Source organism: Canis lupus, chromosome X, assembly GCF_011100685.1.
Source record: "Canis lupus familiaris isolate Mischka breed German Shepherd chromosome X, alternate assembly UU_Cfam_GSD_1.0, whole genome shotgun sequence".
NCBI lineage: Eukaryota > Metazoa > Chordata > Mammalia > Carnivora > Canidae > Canis > Canis lupus.
In genome coordinates this window covers 32,162,361-32,186,569 of record NC_049260.1, presented here as the reverse complement: position 1 = coordinate 32,186,569, position 24,209 = coordinate 32,162,361, and the positions used below count along the sequence as shown (strand labels likewise).

At 39.5% G+C, this 24,209-nt stretch overlaps 1 protein-coding gene across 1 annotated transcript; it reads right to left on the bottom strand.

Annotated features, from left to right (window-relative positions):
* Positions 1 to 9,785: 9,785 nt before the first annotated feature.
* Positions 9,786 to 10,584, bottom strand: LOC608684 (40S ribosomal protein S3a-like). The gene has a single exon (XM_038586490.1). The coding sequence runs from the start codon at positions 10,578 to 10,580 to the stop codon at positions 9,786 to 9,788; it is 795 nt and encodes a 264-aa protein (XP_038442418.1). The 5' UTR covers positions 10,581 to 10,584.
* Positions 10,585 to 24,209: the final 13,625 nt, after the last annotated feature.

The following is a 24,209-nucleotide window of genomic DNA, read 5'->3' as shown; positions in this document are numbered from 1 at the left end:
GGGTCCGGGCGGGGTCCGGGCGGGGTTAGGGCGGAGGGGCGTGGCCAGCGGGGTGGGATAGCGAAGGGGCGGAGCCTCCGCCGCCTTGGTCCGGAAAACCTAGTGCTTAGGGCACCCGGCTGGAGTTGTTTGTTTTTTCTTAGTGGGGGGGGGGGGGGCTGGAGTTTTCCACTCTTGAGGTCTGTTTATAACACTGTTTAACACTGGCAGAGAAGTTGTCTGGTCCCCTCGGTGCACCCCCACATTCATCCTCGAGAAAGCCCGCTTCGCGCGGCGCCCAGCTAGCCAGTTCCCGGGGCCACCCTGAAGCCACCCTGAAGCCACCCTGGATCCACCCTAGCTAGCCTTTTATTCTTTTGCACGCCTATCTCCCCACATATCATTTCCCTACCCCTACCCTCTGCGCATTTCTCCCCCTCGCGCGCGCAGTCCTCAGCCCTCCAGAGGTGAGGGGCTTGGAGATTTCTCACCCACAAACCGCCTGGTTAACGTGTCTGCTGGGTGTGAGCCCAGAACGTAGTGGGTGACTAGAGATAGCTGTTAGCTCAACCCTTTTCCTAAGGACAAACTCTATTGCTGCTCTTTCTGCACTTTGGTGACAAGAATCTGCTTTTTTTTTTCTTAAAAACAGTCTTGAATATGCCTACCCGAGTATCTTGGGAAGAAGAACACGGGTTGTCAAAGAAGACACGCCTTTGACCCCGCTTTTTAGGTAGCCACCTTAGAACTTGAGCCTTCTAAAAGCCCCTCTGAGAAACAAAATATTTGGCCTGTGTTGTGTGGACTTTGCCCTAATGGTTTCAGGTTTTCTGGCATTTAGCATTTTAAGAAGCCTAACTTGATTATTATTCCATGCTGCATGCGTGCTTAGTTTTAAATTCTATGCTTTTCTGTTTAAAATCTGGGCAGCTGTCGTATCTCACGTGCCTTTGGATCAGCTATTAAGCTAAACACACCTGAGTGAATACGACATGAATTGGCCTGTGAGCCTAAAGTGATTTATTCCAAATTACTTTTCCTTTCTTCTTTTTACTTTAGTTATGATGGAATTGAGAAACATTTGGCTTATTAAGAATAAAGGAATTGCCACAGGGCCACATCCCTAGTCCTGCACAGCAACTGTTTTGAATGTGATGGCAGCATTTTTGGGGAAAGTCTGGTCATTGCCCTTAGAGATCTGAATATCCTGCAATTCTTCCCATTAACCTTTGTGGTTCTTCCATTTGTGTATTTTACAAACCAGACTTTCTTGAACTCATTTCTGTTTTGCATCTGTCAAATAAGTATAGGGAGATTGTAGTGAGGACATATTGTAAGAGTGTATGTATACTGGTAAATGTAAATACAGACTATAGGATGAATAAATCTTGTAAGTGCCTGGAAATAGGACTTAGTCCTATTCATTTCACTAGTAAAATGTTTTGCATACAGAAGGTGCTTTAAAAAACCCCACTCAGTTAATATAGGTAATTTTTGCATCTTAATAGATGTGTATATATGTTCATGAACTTTCATTTGATTACTGGGTTTATTTTCTTATTTTTGTGTCTGAGTTTGTCAGGATGTTTTGACTGAAGTGACTAAAAGTACAATGAAGTAGCTTAGGCAAAAAGAGGAAGTTATTGTGTAACCCAAGCTGTGAAAGGGTAAGTTTATGATTGGCTTTAGGAATAAATGGAACAAGTAACGGGAATGCTTCAAATTCCAGATTAGGCTCTCAACCCAGCCTCTCTTACGGTCATACTCAGAACATCTGAAAGGCATATTCTGTAGGCTTAGAACCATGGTCTCTGAAAAATTGTGGGCTCATACCTATCAAATTGTTACCAGACAGAATGAACCTCTCGTCCCTCAGTTCCAGTTTTTAGAACACCAGATAAAGAGCATGATTGGATAAGATCAAGTAACATAATCATTCTTGGAGAAAAAGTGCATGTGTGACCTAAGAAGGGTACCCCCAGTAGAACCACTTAGTTGGAGGGAAAAATGAAAAAAAAAAAAGAGTAGGGGGAAATGCTATTTTCAGAACAAGAGAAAAATGCTGGACAGAGTAAAAAAAAAGTTCACCATGGAACAAATATACTTAAGGAATACAGCCTTGGAATTATCTTTTACCTTTCTTATTCAAGTATTAACCATTCTTCTTAATAATAGTTTTCTGTGGCTGCTATTTAAAAAAACACAAATATAGTGGCTTAACACAACACAAATTTATTACAGCTCTAGAAGTCAGTCTGGAAAGGGTCACACTGGGCTAAAATCAAGCTGTCAGCAAAGTTGAATTCCTTTATGGAGGTTCCAGGTAGAATCCTTTTTATTGACTTTTCCACATTCTACCTCCTCGGTTTATGGCCCCCTGCCATCTTCAAAACCAGCAATGACATTACTCTGACACAGTGACAATTATGTCTACCTCTTCCACATTTAAGTACCCTTGTGACTATATTGGGCCAATCCTGATAATCCCAAACAATCTTATTTTAAGGTCAGTTGATTAGCAACCTCAATTCCATCTATAATCTTAATTCCCCTCTGTTGTGTACACAATATTTCCACATATTCTGGATATTAGTACACTGGCGTTGGATGGGGGAGCATTATACTCCCTGCCACAGTCTTTATTTTCATAAAAACAACAGAGCCTAAGTCATTGGTTCCCAAACTGGGGTACCTGATGCTAGATACTACCCTCATATATTATGATCTCATTGGACTGGAGTCCATGAGCCCTCTAAATACACACACAGTTGGCTGGATCAGAGTGGATCAGGAGGGAGTATCTCAACTATGTGGGGGCAGAGAACTTCCCAGGGGATTTAGAATGGGGAGAAGGAATTGGTAGGACTAGGTGTCTGGAGTTTTAACAACTATTTAGGGGCTATGCCATGAGGACACATAGGAAAAAAAAACAAGTCTGGAGGGGATAAAAGAACGGGAAGAGACAGAAAGAGAAAAGAAGTAGACAGAGTGGAGCTGACCCTAGATCCTCGATGGCTGTCTGCTTCCTGATTACAGTAGCATTCTGACCCATGGCTTTTACAAGGTCCACTGCATTCTCGTAAGAAAGTCTCATTTAACTGAAGCTAGTTCAAATTGTTTTCTTGCATAACCCCAAAATGTTCTAATTAATACATGATGTGAGCTTAATTTTCCTCTACTAATTTTTTTAAATAATATGCCTCTTGTTTAAGAAATAAATAAGGTTGGGCAGCCCGGGTGGCTCAGCGGTTTAGCACAGCTTTCAGCCCAGGGCCTGATCCCAGAGACCCGGGATGGAGTCCCACATCGGGCTCCCTGCATGGAGCCTGCTTCTCCCTCTGCCTGTGTCTCTGCCTCTCTCTCTCTTTGTGTCTCTCATGAATAAATAAACAAAATCTTAAAAAAAAAAAAAAAAGAAAAGAAGGAAAGAAAAGAAAGAAAGGAAAGAAAGAAAGAAAGAAAGAAAGAAAGAAAGAAAGAAAGAAAGAAAGAAAGAAAGAAAGTTAGTTAGTTTGGAGTGCCTGGGTGGCTCAGTCAGTTAAGCATCTGTCTTCGGCTCAGATCATGATCCCTTGGGTCTGGGATGGAGCCCAGCATCATTGGGCTTCTCCCTCTCCATCTGCCTGCTACTTCCCCTGCTTGTCTGTCAAATAAATAAAATCTTTTTTTTTTTTTTTAAAGGCAAGTTTAAGAACCAAATTGTCAGAGTTGGTATTCTAGATCCGTCTACTTCACCAGCACCATTTCCTGGTTATCCCATATTCTTCAACTCCCCTTTCCTCTTAATATTTACTCAAAGGCCCAGAGGGGCCTCACAAATTATCTCAGCCTAATCCTCACTTGATAGTCCAGTCTCCCTAAGACACACCAGATGGGTATAGATCCAGTTCTCAGTTTAACTAATGTCAAGTAAATCTTAATGACTTGCAAATTAAATCTCTAACCCTCAGCCTTTTCCTCATCTTCAGATCTATATTTACAGCTGATGAACGGATCCTGACTCTTTAATTTATAAGACACAAAACTCAATTTTTCTTACAAACTCTGCCTTTCCTTCTGCATTTTCTTTCCTACTTAATGAAACCACCTTCTTAATGAAACCACCATCACACACATAAGAAATAGTGAAGTCACCCATGACCGCTTTTTTTCTATCCTCAGTTGTTGATTCAGTCTTCCTCGTGCATGTCTCACATATTAATCTCTCCTGCCTCATTTCAGATTCATTATCAATTGCCTGACCTACAACACAGTCTCCCAACTAGTTTCCCTGGCTTTAGTTTCTTCTGAATCTAATCCACCCCTCTGTATTGCACCAGATAGCTTTATAAACACAAATAAGATTAAGCCACTGTACTTCTTAAAAACATTTCATGACTCTTTCCTACTTTAACATAAAATACAAACTCCTTAAGCACAATCAAATTTTCTAATTATTTGGCTCCACTGCATCTTTGCAAACTCAGCCCCCTCCCCAATAACCATCATATATACATGATAAGCTACTCTCTATATTTACCTTACATTTTCATGCTACTAGGACTTTTCTGTTCTCTCTCTATGGCAGGCATATTCTTAAAGACCCAGCTCAAAAGACACCCACTATGTAACTTCTTCCTAGTGCCACACTGTGCAAAGCAAATTAGTTATCCCACTTGCCGTGCTATCATAGTACTTGCACATAACCTCCCCCCCTTTATTCTTAAGGTTTATGCCTTAATACACTTATGCCTGAATCTCCCTCTTTACTGAGGCCTCTTTGAGAGGAAGGACAGCATAGGTCTGACTTTAATCACAAAGCCCAACATACACTAGATTAGAAAAAATTTATTGTGGAAAAAAGAGTCATTTCATATATTAGTTCTCCAATTTACAATCCAATAGTTTATGCCTGACACCTGTTTCAAGAATTGGCTCAAACACTCATGTCTACAAAGAGTGGAGGGGTATATACCCTGATTGAGTCCCTATTCTGACAAATCCTCTTCTTTAGAACTTTTCATCCCTTATGTGCTTAATCCATGCTATAATACAATTTTAATTTATCCTGTCTTTGTCATATTGTTCCATGTGTTTACATTTTTGACTCCTAAGTAAACTGTAAGAAAGGGTTTAATTTTTGTATTTCTTTTATATCTTCTTGAAAATCTTGGTAAACATAGAGGTAACATGATAGATTATATGATAAGCTATAAAACCAGCATCAATAAACTTAAAAATATTGAAATCATACAGAGCATGTCCTCTGACTACAAGGAAATTAGCAATAAATACAATATGATAGCCAGACAAAATTCACATATAGTTGACCCTTCAACAACACAGAGGGTTGGGGCACTGACCACCCCCTGCTATTGCATAGTTGAAAATCCACATGTAATTTCTGACTCCCCAGGGATCCCTAGGTGGCTCAGAAGTTTAGCTCCTGCCTTTGGCCCAGGACGCAATCCTGGAGTCCCAGGATCAAGTCCCGCCTCGGGCTCCTTGCATGGAGCCTGCTTCTCTCTCCTCCTGTGTCTCTGCCTCTCTCTCTCTATCATGAATAAATAAATAAATAAATCTTTAAAAAAATAATTTCTGACTCCCCAAAAACTTAAACTACTAATAGCCTACTGTTAACCAGCAGCCTTACCAATATCATAAATGGTCAATGAACACGTTTTGCATATTATATGTATTATATACTGTATTCTTACAATAAAGCAAGCTGAAGGAAAGAAAGTTATTAAGAAGATCATAAGGAAGGAAAAGTACATTTACAGTACTGTCCTTTATTTATCAAAAAAAATTTGTGGATTACTGGCTAGCTTAGTCAGTAAAACATGCAACTCTTGATCTCAGAGTTGTGAGTTTAAGCCCCACATTGGGTGTAGAAATTACTTTTAGAAAATAAAATAGGGGGATCCCTGGGTGGCGCAGCGGTTTGGTGCCTGCCTTTGGCCCAGGGCGTGATCCTGGAGACCCGGGATCGAGTCCCACGTCAGGCTCCCGGTGCATGGAGCCTGCTTCTCCCTCTGCCTGTGTCTCTGCCTCTCTCTCTCTCTCTCTCTCTCTCTGTATGACTATCATAAATTAAAAATAAAATAAAATAAAGAAAATAAAATAGGGCAGCCCGGGTGGCTCAGCAGTTTAGCGCCTGCCTTCCGCCCAGGGCATGATGCTGGAGTCCTGGGATCAAGTCCCACGTCAGGCTCCCTGCATGGAGCCTGCTTCTCCCTCTGCCTGTGTCTCTGCCTCTGTGTGTGTGTGTGTGTGTGTGTGTGTGTGTGTGTCTCTCATGAATAAATAAATAAAATCTTTAAAAATAAAATAAAATAAAATGTAAGGAAAAAATATGTACATTAAAAAAAAGGTTGGGCAGCCCCAGTGGTGCAGCAGTTTAGCGCCGCCTGCAGCCCAGGGTGTGATCCTGGAGACGGGATTGTGTCATGTCGGGCTCCCTGCATGGGGCCTGTTTCTCCCTCTGCCTGTGTCTCTGTCTCTCTCTCTCTCTCTCTCTCTCTCTCTGTCGCTCATGAATAAATAAAATCTTAAAAAATAAATAGTGGTATCAATATGCATGCAGAATTCTGGAAACAATAAAAAGAAACACTTTGAAAATGAACAAAAGGGGTGCCTGGGTGGTTCAAAAGGGGTGGTTGTGCATATGACCCTTGTTTTCAGCTCAGGTCATGATCTGAGGGTTGTGGGATCAAGCCCCATGTTGGCTTAACATTCAGTGCAGTCTGCTTATTCCTCACCCTCCCTCTTTGCTCCTCCCCTCACTTGTGCTCTCTCAAATAAATAAATAAAATCCTCAAAAAATAATTTTAAAAATTAAATACAAAGAAAATGAACAAAAATGTTGAGTAGTGAGCAGCCCCAGTGGCTCAGCGGTTTAGTGCCGCCTTCAGCCCAGGGTGTGATCCTGGAGATCCAGAATCGAGTCCCACGTCAGGCTCCCTGCATGGCGCCTGCTTCTCCCTCTGCCTGTGTCTCTGTCTCTCTCTCTCTCTGTGCATCTCATGAATAAATAAATAAAATCTTAAAAAAAATGTTGAGTAGAACCCTCACAAAGAAAGAGACAAGAATGTTCAATGAGCATGTGACAATGAGTTCAACATCATTAATCATCAGGGAAATGCACAATAAAACGAGTCAGCTAACAAAACATACCCACAAGTTTGATCAAAATTGTAAAGACTAACACCACTGAATGTTAGTGAAGATATGGAGCCATTGGAAGACTCATACATGGTTGGTGGAGGTAATACTAGACAACTACTATGGAGAAAGATCCTGCAATTTCTTCTAAAACTAGACATATAGGGACGCCTGGGTGGCTCAGCAGTTGAGCATCTGCCTTGGGCTCAGGTCATGATCCTGGAGTCCCGGGATCGAGTCCCATGTCAGGCTGTCTGCGTGGAGCCTGCTTCTCCCTCTGCCTGTGTCTCTGCCTCTCTCTGTGTGTCTCTCATGGATGGATGAATAGAATCTTTAAAATAAATAAATAAATGAATAAATAAATAAATAAATAAATAAATAAGTAAAACTAGACATATGCCTACTCCAACAAGTCCCCACATCAAGAGAAATGAAAACAAATATATACAAAAATGGCTAGTATAAGAAGGTTCACAGCAGCCTGAAATTGGAAACACAGGCAACCATCAGTAGGACAATAAATAAACTGAGGTATCTTCACATAATGAGATATTACTCAGCAACAAAAAAGAAAGAGCTATTGAAAAAATGTAAAAATGTGGATGAACTCGAAGAAAAAAATATCCCAAGTGAAGAAAGCCTTACATGAAAGAGAATGTATTTACATGAATTTCTAGAACAATTAAAACTCATCTGTGGTAGGAAAAAAAGAGAACGGTATTTTCTTCTGTAGTGTTGGAAGACTAGGAAGAAATAAGGGGACAAGAGATAACTTTATAAGGTGATATTAGCATTCTGTATTCTGATTGCACATTTTTGTGCATTTATGGAAACTCCTTGAATGGTAACACTCAAGACATTTGCATCACATTGTATAGAAATTTTACATCAAAAAAATACAACCAAATATTAAACTCTAATTATATCTAGTGTGTTTTGGGGAAATATGATGATGTGTATAATTTACTTTAAAATACAGTAAAAATAAAAAATTAAAAAAAAACAAATACAGTAAAACTTATTTGGACTGATACAAGGATAGAGAAATGGATAGACTGATAAATGTGATAAAACCAGTGAAGTTTTTAAAAAATTATTTATTTATTTATTCATGAGACACAGAGGGAGAGGCAGAGAAAGAGGCAGAGGGAGAAGCAGGCTCCCTGTGGGGAGCCTGATGTGGGACTTGATCCCAGGACTCCAGGATCACGACCTGAGCCGAAGGCAGATGTTCAATCACTGAGCCGCCTAGGTGCCCCAAAACCAGTGAAGTTAAATGTTATTTGTAGAATCTAGGTGGTAAAAGATAAACTCAAAATGGATGAAAGATCTAAATGTGAGACAAGAATCCATCAAAATCCTAGAGGAGAACACAGGCAACACCCTTTTTGAACTTGGCCACAGCAACTTCTGCAAGATACATCTATGAAGGCAAGGGAAACAAAAGCAAAAATGAACTATTGGGACTTCATCAAGATAAAAAGCTTCTGCACAGCAAAAGATACAGTCAACAAAACTCAAAGACAACCTACTGAATGGGAGAAGATATTTGCAAATAACCTATCAGATAAAGGGCTAGTATTCAAGATCTATAGAGAACTTATTAAACTCAACAGCAAAGAAACAAACAATCCAATCCTGAAATAGGCAAAAGACATGAACAGAAATTTCACCAAAGAGGCATAGACATGGCCAAGAAGCACATGAGAAAATGCTCCGCATCACTTGCCATCAGGGAAATACAAATCCAAACCACAATGAGATACCACCTCACACCAGTGAGAATGGGGAAAATTAACAAGACAGGAAACAACAAATGTTGGAGAGGATGTGGAGAAAGGGGAACCCTCTTGCACTGTTGGTGGGAATGTGAACTGGTGCAGCCACTCTGGAAAACTGTGTGGAGGTTCCTCAAAGAGTTAAAAATAGACCTGCCCTACGACTCAGCAATTGCACTGCTGTAGATTTACCCCAAAGATACAGATGCAGTGAAACGCCGGAACACCTGCACCCCAATGTTTCTAGCAGCAATGTCCACAATAGCCAAACTGTGGAAGGAGCCTCAGTGTCCATCGAAAGATGAATGGATAAAGAAGATGTGGTTTATGTATACAATGGAATATTCCTCAGCCATTAGAAACGATAAATACCCACCATTTGCTTCGACGTGGATGGAGGAAGGTATTATGCTGAGTGAAATAAGTCAATCGGAGAAGGACAAACATTATATGGTCTCATTCATTTGGAGAATATAAAAAATAGTGAAAGGGAATAAAGGGGAAAGGAGAGAAAATGAGTGGAAAATACCAGTGAGGGTGACAGAACATGAGAGACACCTAACTCTGAGAAACAAACAAGGGGTAGTGGAAGGGGAGGTGGGGGGGGTTGGGGTGACTAGGTGACTGGCACTGAGCGGGGGGCCCTTGATGGAATGAGCACTGGGTGTTATGCTATATGTTGGCAAATCGAACTCCAATAAAAAAATACACACACAAAAAAAAAAAATAGAAAAAGAAGGAAATCCCTCCCTGTTTCAGCAACCGTTCACTAAGCACTGCTTGCACCCAAGAGAAACCACCACAATCTGAAATACTTGTTCTTTTCTTTTCTTTTTTTAAACATCACAAATATGTTTTTATTTGTCACCATTAAATGTCTGAATTTTAAACAGATTCTTGGACTGGTGGTTTATATCCATCAGCTCGTTCAACTTTAGCACCAGTCTCATCCCCCATAGCTTTTCCAGAACTGCTACCTTCACCATGAAGCTCCATGAGTTTTCCCAATTCAAACTTGGGCTTCTTCAGCATTTTTACTTTTCTAACAAAAACATCATGGAGTGGATAAATAGACTGACAAGCTTTTTCTATATCTTTTCCAATGCTGTCTGGAATCAATTTATTGACCACTTCTTTCAAGTCATTTGTTTGCACCTCTCGGGTCATGATTTCCATCATCTTTTTCCGGATTTGGCGGACCTGTTGGTGCTGAGCGTAAGAGGTCTTCCGAATCTGATTATTGCGTTTTTTAGTAAAACCAACACAAAATAGATGAAGCAAATAACCATCGGTAGTCTTTACATCAACATGAGCTTCAATCATGGTCTGCCATTTTTTGACCATGGAGCACATTTTGTCACGGGTAAGATCCACGTCATGGAAATTAGTCAGGCAGTTTTTGCCCTGCACATCCTCAGTGATTAGCTTGAATTTCCTAAATGCAACTTCATCATTCTGCAGATCAGCAAGGCTAACTTCAAAAACGCGACCCTTGAGACCATCAGATGCAATTTTGGTTCCTTGAGTTCTTGTGACTAGTGTTTTTCCAATATTTCTTATATTGAACATAGCTGGCGCTTTCACATCATACCAATCTTTCTTAGAAAATGGATCAACCACTTTCTTCTTGGCTCCCTTTCTGCCGCCTTTCGTAAGGCGCTTGTTCTTGCCGACCACCATGGCACTGCTCTGGCTACTTGTCCTTTTCCAGTGAACTTTTGTTCATCGAGGTATAAGTGTTCATAGTACAATTCTTCCCACTTTTCTGTACATTTGAAAAATGTATAGTAAAATGTTGGAAAAATACTGAATAAAGTAAGCATACTTAGGGATGTTAAATAAATGAACTCTTTTTTTTTTTTTTTTTTTTGCTATGCATATTTACTGGGTCTCATCAGAATACAGGGAATGTCTTTTGGCTACAGAATACCAAAGTTAGTTACATAATAACTATGACTGTCATTATATGGAAATTATGAAGGGAACCAATATTCAAATCTTAAAGTGAATTTGAAATTCCAGTATATATCTATAAGATTCAACCTTCCTATCCATATATCTCTGTATAAATACATGAGAGAGAATATCCTCTGGTTTGCTGTCATGATGAATTGAGTATGGCTTTACATTTTTTAAAAACATTTTATTTATTTATTCATGAAACACACACACAGAGACAGAGACATAGGCAGAGGGAGAAGAAGGCTCCCCATGGGGAGCCCTGTGGGGGACTTGATCTTGGGACCGTGGGATCAAGACCCAAGCAGAAGGCAGATGCTCAACCACTGAGCCACCCAGGTGCCCCTGGCTTTACATTTCTAATGTCCATGGCTTGTTTTGATTACAGAATAGTTCAAAAGCATAGACTATTATCCTCCTGAATTGTTTTTTAAAGATTTTATTTATTCATTCATGAGAGACACCTGGCCATTCCTACCCAGTGCAGGATTCCTTTAAGAAGCAATCCTTGCTCTGGAGCTCCCTCTTGGGTTGGCTAAGACTTTATTGACCTGCATTTTGATCTGAGGTTTTCTCTGACCTGCTTGTCCCCCACTTGCCTTTCAAAAGTGTCAAATCAGCATCTCAGGCTCAAGATTTTTCTCTGCCCAAGCCTTTCACCTTTACATTTACCCATCTACCTTTCACAGACGTTACCTTTCCATTCTTCCCTCAAACCTCCTGTAATCCTGATTATCTTAGAGTTGGCTCCCTGGAGCACCCAAACAGGTACTTTCTCTAAGTCCTAACCTCATTGAATTTGGATAATTTTTTTGGTGGCTAAACAGTTCTTAATTGTTGGGAAGGTATAATCAATATTAATCAGTATTGCTAATAGTATAATAAAAGCTAAAATAACTGCTGTAAATATAAATTGCATTTCTGCATATTATTTCCAAGGCTAATTGTTTATGATTTGATAGAATGGTAATTACACACAAAAAAATACTCACAGACCCTGGACCTTCATATAAAAGAGCAAGATATATGATGCAAGATTTGATTGATTACGGTATGGTCACTCAGGGTCTTACCTTAGAGTATCAACATTTCTTTAGAAGCTGAAATATAATAAATAATAATTCTTAAAAACAGCTCCCTTTCGAGCTAATGACACCAATTCTGACACTCATTCCTTCCTGCCAGTGTCCCTAATGTCCTCCCTAACAAATGAATAAGTAAAATCACAGCTAATATTTGTTGAGCACTTGTATGCCAGACACAGTGCTATGCTCTTTACATGTTATTCCATGTAATTATTACTTTTATCCATGGGAGTTTGGTTCTGTTTTACAAATAGCAAATCCAAGGTTCAGGAAGGTTAAACATTGTGCTCAAAGTCACAGCTGATAAAGGCCAGGGTCAGTAAGTGTTTGATTCCAGTTCACTCATCTCTGAGGAGGTTACATATTTTTACCTTAATATTTAGTGGGGTTGGGATTAGAATCCAGGTCTTTGAACACCTCATTTTGTGCTCTTTCCTTTAAGTATCCCTTATTAATGCTAACAGTTTTGATTCTTCATCTAAGATGGTTGACTGAATTCTTTTATTTTTTTTTCCTGAATTCTTTTAGTCAAACAAACATCCAACTTTCAGATAGAAAAATCAAGGAAACATTTAATAATTTTCTATTTGCTCTCTCTTTAGTCTGAATATTTATTGGCCATTTTGTCTTCAGCTCAAATGTACCTTTAGTTTCATCACAATCTGAGTTGATTTTCCTAAGTCTATTCATTGTCTCTGGGAGAAGAGGGACCAAGTCCCCTTGATTTCCTGGGAAGAAGCCCAATAAATGTTCTTGGGTCATACTTGTTTCCTTCCTATTTAGTCTTCCCTTCTGAGCAACAGCTGTAGATTTGGGAGTGTTTCCCCCCAATCTGATCCAAAAAGTGGGAAATGTTTTGTCCCCATATGATTACAAATTTCTAATGTAAGACATTTGAGAAAAGCCCAATTCCTAATTACTAAAACATTGACATGATTCTATCAGAAGCAATCTGAGATTCCACCACTCTCTTCACTTCAGCCCTTTGTCTAACTGGAAGTAGTTATTAAGTTATTATGATCCCAAATAAGAAAAAGGAAATTCTGAGGTGCCTGGGTGGCTCAGTTGGTTAAGCAGCTGACTTGATTTCAGCTCAGGCCATGATCTCAGGGTCCTGGGATGGAGTCTTTGTCAGGCTCTATGCTCAGCAGGGAGACTGCTTCAGGATTCTCTCTCTCAGATATTTGCAAATGACCTATCAGATAAAGGGCTAGTATTGAAGATCTATAAAGAACTTATTAAACTCAACAGAAAAGAAACAAACAATCCAATCATGAAATGGGCAAAAGACATGAACAGAAATCTCACCAAAGAGGCATAGACATGGCCAAGAAGCACATGAGAAAATGCTCTGCATCACTGGCCATCAGGGAAATAAAAATCAAAACCACAATGAGATACCACCTCACACCAGTGAGAATGGGGAAAATTAACAAGGCAGGAAACAACAAATGTTGGAGAGGATGTGGAGAAAGGGGAACCCTCTTGCACTGTTGGTGGGAATGTGAACTGGTGCAGCCACTCTGGAAAACTGCATGGAGGTTCTTCAAAGAGTTAAAAATAGATCTTCCCTACGACTCAGCAATTGCACTGCTGGGGATTTACCCCAAAGATACAGATGCAGTGAAACGCCGGGACACCTGCACCCCAATGTTTCTAGCAGCAATGTCCACAATAGCCAAACTGTGGAAGGAGCCTCGGTGTCCATTGAAAGATGAATGGATAAAGAAGCTGTGGTCTATGTATACAATGGAACATTCCTCAGCCATTAGAAACGATAAATACCCACCATTTGCTTCGACTTGGATGGAACTGGAGGGTATTATGCTGAGTGAAATAAGTCAATCGGAGAAGGACAAACATTATATGGTCTCATTCATTTGGAGAATATAAAAAATAGTGAAAGGGAATAAAGGGGAAAGGAGAGAAAATGAGTGGGAAATATCAGAGAGGGAGACAGAACATGAGAGACTCCTAACTCTGGGAAACGAACAAGGGGTGGTAGAAAGGGAGGTGGGCGAGGGGTGGGGGTGACTGGGTGATGGGCACTGAGGGGGGCACTTGATGGGATGAGCACTGGGTGTTATGCTATATGTTGGCAAATTGAACTCCAATAAAAAAAAATTTTAAAAAAAGGATTCTCTCTCTCTCCCACTGCCCCTCCTCACATTCTCTCTCTCTTAAATAGATAATCTTAAAAAAAGAGAAGAAGAAGAAGAAGAAGAAGAAGAAGGAGGAGGAGGAGGAGGAGGAGGAGGAGGAGGAGGAGGAGGAGGAGAAGGAGAAGGAGAAGGAGAAGGAGAAGGAGAAGGAGAAGGAGAAGGAGAAGAAAGAGAAAGGAAATTCTGTTTATTTTGTCAGAGGCAGTGATTTACTTCTCTCATTTCTGGTGGGTAGGCCCCTCTGGGTGACCCAGGGCAATATAGTGGGCTAGGTCTCAGGAGAATTCTCATACCATCTACTTCAATACGATTCATAAGGTAACCACAGAGATGCAACAACACTGAAATGTTTCAAAGCGGATGCTAATAGATCCTTCTGTACCAGGTACAGAAGGCAACCTCAGCTTGAAAGGACCCTGGCCTGGGCACGTTGGTGGCTCAGCAGTTGAGCATCTGCCTTTGGCTCAGGTTATGATCCTGGGGTCCTGGGATCCAGTCCTGCATCAGGCTTCCCAGAGGGAGCCTGCTTCTTGCTCTGCCTATGTCTCTCATGAATAAATAAATAAAATCTTTAAAAAGAAAAAAAAAAGGACCCTGGCCCTTATTATCACAAGATGAATGGTACATGGAGACAGAATAGCAAAGCCAGAGTGATACAGGATGCCATGGGCCACAGGCAGATTGTCTTGTTTTAGACTTAATCTTAATAAAATGTATATGAATAAAAGATCGAGTCAAGGAATATTTGTACATCATAGGCACTTTTAATTTTCATAGAATTTGGGTCTTATATGTGTGTTTTTAAAATAATAATTTATAGAAAAAGAAAGTAACCTATAGGAGAATCCCTTATCAGAAGCGATTAGGATTGGAATTGGTTTGTTAGTTGGCAAAGTTGGCTAAAGTAGAGAACTGAAAAATTTATTTTAACATAAAATTACATGATCATACTTAGTCATTAGTCTTTTAACATAAAGCCCAGGACTCTTCTTTGAGTATGGTTCCACCAATAGATGGTCCAGATAGTCATTCTTGAATAAATCACATATACCGCAGTAGTAATAGTATTAATAGTAATAGTTGAGCACTTACTATGTGTCAGGCACTTTTAATCTTCCCAGTATCTCTTTGAGGTAACAATTATTATCATTCTCATTTTATATATGAGGTTAAGAAACTTGCCTAAGGAGACAGAGTCAGTAAATGGTAGAGATAAGGTTAAAACACAGGTTATCTGGCTCCCAAGTTTACATTATTAACCAGCACATCATCTCTAATCTCCATTTCTGAGTGTCCTTAGGGAAGAGCTTTAAGAAACTGAAGACATTATGAAGCAATATAAGAATCCTTCCACATTTTTATATTTTTTTCAAAACTTTTATCTCCCCCATACATACTTTAACAGTAATTCTTTAATTAGCTATTCACTTGTATTAAATCTTTCAATATATATATATATTTCATCAATTTATGAAACATTCAGTCCAAATGTGGACTGTACATAAAGAGGTGCCTGGCTGGTTCAGTTGGTAGAGCATGTGACTCATGATCTTGAGGTCATGTGAGTTTGAGCCCCACACTGGGCATAAAGCTCACTAAAACAAAACAAAACAAAACAAAACTGTACATATAAAATCACAATCTTTATGGGGCATCTGGCTGGCTCAGTTGGTAGAACATGCGACTCTTGATCTCAGGGTTGTGAGTTCAAGCCCCACACTGGGTGTAGAGATTACTTGAAAATAAAATCTTTGGGGAACCTGGGTGGCTCAGTGGTTGAGTGTCTCCCTTTAGCTTAGGCCATGATCCTGGAATCCTGAGATAGAGTCCCACATCAGGCTTCCTGCGAGGAGCCTGCTTCTCCCTCTGCCTATGTCTCTGCCTCTCTTTCTGTGTCTCTCATGAATAAATAAATAAAATCTTAAAAAAATCTTTAAAAACAAACAAGAATTAACAATCTTTGTGATCAAATTATGGATATATATTACTTATTGAAATAATTTATTGAAATAAATCAGTTTGGGAAAAAGCAAAACTATTTTTAGAGCAGACAACTTAACTGGTGGGATCAGAAGTAGGCATGAGTATTATTGCCAAAGAATATTCATTATGCCGTGGATATCAGTTAGGATCTTATACAATTGAAATGGAGATCATCAATTAATCCATAACTCCTTCAGGAGATCAGTTAAGAGTTTCTGCCATATTTAAATTTCATCTATGTTTTAGGACAATCACAGGTGATATAGTAATAGCTTTTCAGCTAAGACTGAGTGTAGTACAAGTAATATAATGATGTTACATATTTTTTTTTCAAAGATTTATTTTAGAGAGAGAGAAAGCAAGGGAGGGGCAGAGGGAGAGGGAGATTCTTTTTTTTTTTTAAGATTTTATTATTTATTCATGAGAGACACACACAGAGAGAGGCAGAGACACAGGCAGAGGGAGAAGCAGGCTCCATGCAGGGAGCCTGACATGGGACTCAATCCCAGGTCTCCAGGATCAGGCCCTGGGCTGAAGGTGGCACTAAACTGCTGAGCCACCTGGGCTGCCCATGGAGAGAGAGAGAATCTTAAGCAGGCTCCTCATCCAATGCAGAGCCTGATGTGGCACTCAATTCCAGGACCCTGAGATAATGACCCAAGCTGAAACCAAGTAAGATGCTTAACCGATTGAACCACCCAGGCACCCCTTATGTTATGTATCTTAACAGTACCTTCATATGCTTCCAGAAGAATGTGTTGTATTTTCTGTTTTTATTAAAAGCCTAACATGTTAGATATTTTATTTCATATATATATGTATAGCCTTTTACATACATATATCAATAGCTCTTTTACATATATTCATATATATATATATATATATATATATATATATATATATACACACATATTATAGAGAGCCTTTTCTTTAGCTTTCAGATCTATTTAAACTGGCTCACTAGGGACACTTGGGTAGCTCAGTGGTTGAGCAACTACCTCTGGCTCAGGTCGTGATCCCAGGGTCCTGGGACTGAGTCCCACATTGGGCTCCCTATGGGGAGCCTGTTTCTCTCTCTGCTTAGGTCTCTGCCTCTCTCTGTGTGTCTCTCATGAATAAATAAATAAAATCTTAAAAAAAATAAACTGGCTCACTATACAGGTTTCCTATTGTTGGTGTAACAACCACAAATTTACTGACTTGACTTGACACAATATATATTTTCCTGCAGTTCTAGATTTCAGAACCGTCAAAAAATTTTTAAAAGTCTAAAATCAAAGTGTTGTCAGAATTGTGTTTTCTGGAGACTGGAGGGGAGGATTTGTTATTGCCTTTCAGTCTTTTGGAGGTCACCTGTATTGTCTGGCTAGTGGCTCCTTTCATCTTCCTTATATTGCTCCAATCTCTTGCTTCTCTCCAACCTCTGCTTCCATTGTCACAGTTCCTCTTGTGTTGCCAAGTCTCCCCCTGCCTCCCTTTTACATTAACACTTATGGTTACATTTAAGAACCACTTCTATAATGCAGTCTAAGCTCCCCATCCAAGATCCTTAATCCCATTTGCAAAGAACCTCTTACCCTATTAGATAATATATTCACAGGTTCCAGAGATTTGGATATGGATATCTTTGGGGGTCATTATTCAGCCTACCATACTTGGTTTAATTAGAGACTAATGAACTAATTTCCAAAAGTAAACTGAAAAACTAATCAGGTCAATGTTTCAAACAGGAATGTCTAGAATGCCTAAACTATGAGAAATTAAACAGCAATTTAACTTTTCAAAGCAATTTAAGAACTTTGGTAATGGAGATTTTTAGATTGAATTTGGGAATTTGTAGCATACATGGCTCATTTCTTTCAAAAACAAAAGCTATTGAAGACTTAAGGAAAAATCCTCCCTCCCACCTGCCGTCCCTCTTCCTCTCCTTAGCTCTTAGCCTCTTTCCAGTCTTCTGGCCTTCCTTCTCTCACTTATGCTCTTGCATAAATTATTTAATGGTTCTATGTAAGTTCTTGAGCTTTTATAGTCATTTCTTATTCAATTTGGAACTCAATAATAAATAAACCTCCAGCTTTAATATGCATTTTTTGTTATAAACCCTAAATGGAAGCGCAGTGCTTATTTGGAAAAAAAAAAAGTGCTAAGGTTACATATAAAATATATAGCCAAAATAAATATAAACAGAATTATTTATTTGTTTGTTTGTTTGTTTTTGTGTCTAGTGAGGATATTGCCAGATTGCTCTTTCCCAACTTGAACTATAAAATTAGATTAATTAGTTTTACCTCATGCTGTTTATTTCCCTCAGGAAGAACACTCTGAAGCACTTTGGCTACTGTGAAGTCCCACAGGACTCTTAGGGCTAATGTTATTAGCCTTTGGGGTGACATCAGTTTTTCTATGCCGGGGGCTTATGAGCTATCTCTAGGTTTTTCATATCAAGAAAATAGCATTAGGGATTTTTCTTGATCTAAGAGATTTTGTTTGTGGCTTATCACCTCCTTTCTTTCCCCTTAAAACTTAAAACTATACCTTTTTAATATTTTTATTCCATTTAGTTACTTTATGCTCTTCTAATGTCAATGTCTCAAATCATCCATTTCTACAGACAGCCTCCTCAGCTAACCAGCTGTTCATGATTTTGTAGTGGATTGCTCTCTATGTACTTATAAACATCATTAGAGTAGCTCGGGTGGCTCAGCGGTTTAGCACCACCTTCTACCCAGGGCATGATACTGGAGGCCTGGGATCGAGTCCCACGTCGGGCTCCCTGCATAGGGCCTGCTTCTCCCTCTGCCTGTGTCTCTCTGCCTCTTTCTCTCTTTGTGTCTCTCATGAATAAATAGATATATAAAGATAAAATAAACATCATTAAGTTTTCAGTGTAAAAGTCTTTAAAATTGTAAACAGTCGTTGAATAACAGGACTGAGTGAATTTTTTTTGACTCTTTGGGTTATTTTTCATGTACTTTATATTGTATATACTCTAGAAATACCATATGTAATATAATATATTAATATAATAATACACATTAATATAGTATAAATGAATTATTTGATAAGTCAATTCATATTATAATTTTATATATAATGTATGTCATTCTATAAAATACTATATATCATATTAAAATAATAGTTTTTTTGCTAAAATTATCTCTGGTGATAGAGATATTGGTTCTTTCAGACAATAGTTTTTGATGATTTCTGCACAAAAACATTCTGTATCGTATACCAAAGTCCAGTCTATTCTTGTATCTTTTAGTCTCTCTCTTCTCCCTCTCCGTACATATGTATGAAAGGAGCTAAAAAAAATATAAAACTAAGTATGCTAAACATTTAGTAAACTTGAAAAAAGAAGTAGATAAAGTTAGTTAGAAGTTAGAAGTAGTTAAAGTTAGATAGTTAGCAAAAATATAAAGAAATCCACCGATAAACTATGAAAGATTAACTAAGATATTCTAAGTTAAAAAAAATTAAAACCCAACTATAACAATGAAACAATCTGTGCATAAGTCCAGTATCCAAGGTAGGAAATACCTTATGCATTTGTTTGTTGGTTGGTTTTAAGATTTATTTAGTTAGCTAGTTATTTAGTTATTTATTTGACAGAGAGAGCACAGGCAGTGGAGCAGGATCAAGTCCCACGTCAGGCTCCCGGTGCATGGAGCCTGCTTCTCCCTCTGCCTGTGTCTCTGCCCCTCTCTCTCTCTCTCTCTCTGTGTGACTATCATGAATAAATAAAAATTATAAATAAATAAATAGCCCTGATCCCTCAATTAAAAACTGTGTACTATGTTTATAAAAAAAAAAGCTATTTAAAAAGAGAGATATGATTTTTTGAGAGATTTGATTTTTACTCCACATTTCTCTCTCTTTTTTTAAAAGATTTTATTTATTTATTCATGAGAGACAGAAAGAGAGAGAGAGAAAGAGAGGCAGAGGGAGAAGCAGGCTCCATGCAGGGAGCCTGACATGGGACTCGATCCTAGGTCTCCAGGATCATGCCCTGGGCTGAAGGAGGCACTAAACCGCTGAGCCACCAGGGCTGCCCAACATTTCTCTTCTTAATAAGAGAGAGATACTACTTTCCACATTGTTATTTATCACTTACTACAATAATACTGAAAGGACCAAGATCACCTCGGAAAAGTATTTATGTAGTTGATCTAAAACGAGCAAAAAATAAAATAAAATAAAAATAAAAAAAATAAAAAATAAATAAAACGAGCAAAAGGGCTGACTTACCATGAGGAATAATATCTTTATTTACAGACAGAGTGATATTTGGGGGATTTCTGGTATTTTAGATGTTATTTCTGCTTTCTTAGCAGCCTCCTTTATAGACAAGGACAATATAGACTGTGTGGTTGGTGTACAATAAGAGATATATTATATGTAGTTTTTATATACAGGAGGGTACTCCACAGCCTAGATGGAGTATAGGAGCCCTGGGAACCTGCCACTGCGGGTTAGTGCAGCTGGCGCTGCCTTCATGCCGATTGCCCTTTATCCTCAGGGAGTCTAGAAAGCTGGGCTTTGACCTTTCTCTCTGGGGGGCTATCTGCCCTAATTTGTGGGAGAGGCCTACATGTAGTCCCTTCAAAAATCCCAAAGCCTAAAAGGTTCTCCACTCATTTATGATTCTCCGTTTAAAAGTATTTCCTGGGGCACCTGAGTGGCTCGGTTGGTTGAGTGTCTGTCTTTGCTCAGGTCATGATCCCAGAGTCCTGTGAGGGAGCCCTGCATCAGGCTCTGCTCAGCGGGGAGCCTGCTTCTCCCTCTCCCTCTTCCTCTCTCTCTGCCTCTGCCTCTAGGGATCCCTAAATAGCTTTGATTAAAAGGATAATGTGGCAATGCAATGTTCACCATACATTCTTCTTTTCCTGGATATATAGAAAGAACATTTCCAACCTCCCTTGCAGATGGATTGAAACCATTTCACTAAAAAAAAAAAAAAAAAAAAAAAAAGGGATCCCTGGGTGGCGCAGCGGTTTAGCGCCTGCCTTTGGCCCAGGGCGCGATCCTGGAGACCCGGGATCGAATCCCACGTCAGGCTCCCGGTGCATGGAGCCTGCTTCTCCCTCTGCCTGTGTCTCTGCCTTTCTCTCTCTCTCTCTCTGTGTGACTATCATAAATAAATAAAAATTAAAAAAAAAAAAAAGGAAAGAAAGAAACCATTTCACTTAGTTCTAGCCAATGGGCTATAGGTAGAAGTGCATGTCATTTCCAGGTCTGAGTATAAAAAGCCTGTGTGTAAGCAACTCTCTGACTTTCTTAACCTGTAGCAGATATGCAAGCTGTACGTTTACCTGGCAACATCACAATATGGTGGGCAACTAGATCTCTGAGTCCACTAGATGGAAGAGAGCCCCTGCCAACACACATCAGACTTTGAGGGAGAAAAGGCATACCAAGGTCCAATATTTTTATATATAATGACTCAGAATCAAGGTCACAGTGTTTGTATTTACTTCTTACCTTATGTCTTCTGTAATGCCACTTATTCTTCCTCCAAATGTTCTTAAAGTATAATAGGAATTCCCAAGTAATTATCTTTCTATTTACTTATGAGTTTTATTTTACAGCCTTCTGAGAAATTCTATTTTTTTTCTATATTTAAATAGCATATAGAACAATTATCTTTGGTAGGCTCACCTTATCAGCTAGATTTTTTTTATTATAGGGACACCTGGGTGGCTCAGCGGTTGAGCATCTGCCTTCAGTTCAGGGCATGATCATGGAATCTGGGATGGGGTCCCACATCAGGCTCCCTGCGGGGAGCCTGCTTCTCCCTCTGCCTGTGTCTCTGCCTCTCTCTCTGTGTGTGTCTCTCATGAATAAATAAATGAATCTTTAAAATAAGATTATTTTTATTATAATATCCCATTAGCAAAAACACCATAGAAACTTTTACAGTCATAAAATTTATTTGACATTTTTACTATCTGAAATCACATAGAACTATAAGGTTTTGCTATTAGTATAGCTTAGTAGCTCTACTAGATCCAACCCTACTACAGGAAACAAGGAAAAACTCCAGAAAGATATTAAAAAATAATACAGGAGGATCTCTGGGTGGCTCAGCAGTTTAGCGCCTGCCTTCTGCCCAGGGCATGATGCTGGAGTCCTGGGATCGAGTCCCACATCAGGCTCCCTGCATGGAGCCTGCTTCTCCCTCTGCCTCTGTCTCTGCTTCTCTCTCTCTCTCTCTGTGTCTATCATGAATAAATAAAATCTTTAAAAATAATAATAATAATATAGAACAGTGACTGAGAGGCATAAGAGAATAAACCAAAATAGGTAGATCCTGAAGCAGATTTGAAACTTGGAAGAAGAAATAGGGCACAGTGCCAGTTTCCCATCCTTTAGCCTAAGGATGGAACAATGATATCTCTACATGAAGTGGCTAAAACTCTGATAGAAAATCTGCAGTAGGGGGATCCCTGGGTGGCGCAGCGGTTTAGCGCCTGCCTTTGGCCCAGGGCGCGATCCTGGAGACCTGGGATCGAATCCCACGTCGGGCTCCCGGTGCATGGAGCCTGCTTCTCCCTCTGCCTGTGTCTCTGCCTCTCTCTCTCTCTCTCTCTCTGTGACTATCATAAATAAATAAATAAAAAATTAAAAAAAAAAAAAAAAAGAAAATCTGCAGTAGAAAAAAAAAATCTGCAGTAGGCAGCCCTGGTGGCTCAGTGGTTTGGCGCCGCCTTCAGTCCAGGGTGTGATCCTGGAGATCCGGGATCGAGTCCCACATCGGGCTCCCTGCATGGAGCCTGTTTCTCCCTCTGCCTGTGTCCCTGCCTCTCTCTCTCTCTGATGAATAAATAAATAAAATCTTATAAAAAAAAAAAAAAGAAAAAGAAAGAAAGAAAATCTGCAGTATTTCTGGCCTGAAGAACCAGAGGACAGAGTCCAGAGCAATCACAGCTCCTGGGTAGCAAGGGGGTGACACTGAAAAGGAGACAGAGGGGGAGTGCACCAATTTCTCCCTATAAATTTTTGCTCAATTCTGTGGCTGACCCCTGAACCATACATGTGCTGGGGTAGGCTCCAATTAACAAAGCTAAATCTAAAAAAATAAAAAACAAACAAAGAAAAAAATCCCTGAAATTTGTCATGTTGCCACTTCAGGAGATTCAAACCATGCAGCCTAAAACCAACCAAATGATGTACCTGATTTAAAAACAATCAAGGGATCCCTGGGTGGCACAGCGGTTTGGCGCCTGCCTTTGGCCCAGGGCGCGATCCCGGAGACCCGGGATCGAATCCCACATTGGGCTCCCGGTGCATGGAGCCTGCTTCTCCCTCTGCCTGTGTCTCTGCCTCTCTCTCTCTCTTTCTGTGACTCTCATAAATAAATAAAAATTAAAAAAAAAACAATCAAAATCGGGGATCCTTTGGTGGCTCAGGGGTTTAGCACCTGCCTTGGGCCCAGGGTGTGCCCTGGAGTCCCCAGATCGAGTCCCACATCGGGCTCCCTGCATGGAGCCTGCTTCTCCCTCTGCCTATGTCTCTGCCTTTCTCTGTATCTCTCATGAATAAATAAATAAAATCTTTTAAAAAATAAATAAATAAAAATAAAAAATAAAATAAAAACAATAAAAATATCAAAATCAACTCTTCAGGAGACTATAACAGTATCTAGAGTCTCCATGACAAAACATTCACAATATCCAGGGTAAAATTCAAGATTAGAACAAAGCAGAAGACAAAGCAGAAAAAACGTGGCCCAATTTTTAAGAGAAAGACAATCAACAAAGATCAATACTAAGATGCCATAATAGTCTAAATTATTAGGGAAGGGTATTAAATGAGCTATTTTATTTTTTAAAGATTTTATTTATTTATTTATGAGAGACACACAGAGAGGCAGAGACATAGGCAGAGGGAGAAGCAGGCTCCCTATGGGGAGCCAGATGCAGGACTTGATCCCAGGACCCAGGATCACTACCTGAGCCAAAGGCAGACACTCAACCACTGAGCCACTCGGGTGCCCCTGAGCTATTTTAACTGTACTCAAGGAAGTGAATAAAAATACCCTGACAATGAACATGAAGACAAGGAATCTCAGCAAAGAAATAGGAACTATTAAAAAAAAAAAAAAAAAAAAACAGTGGAAA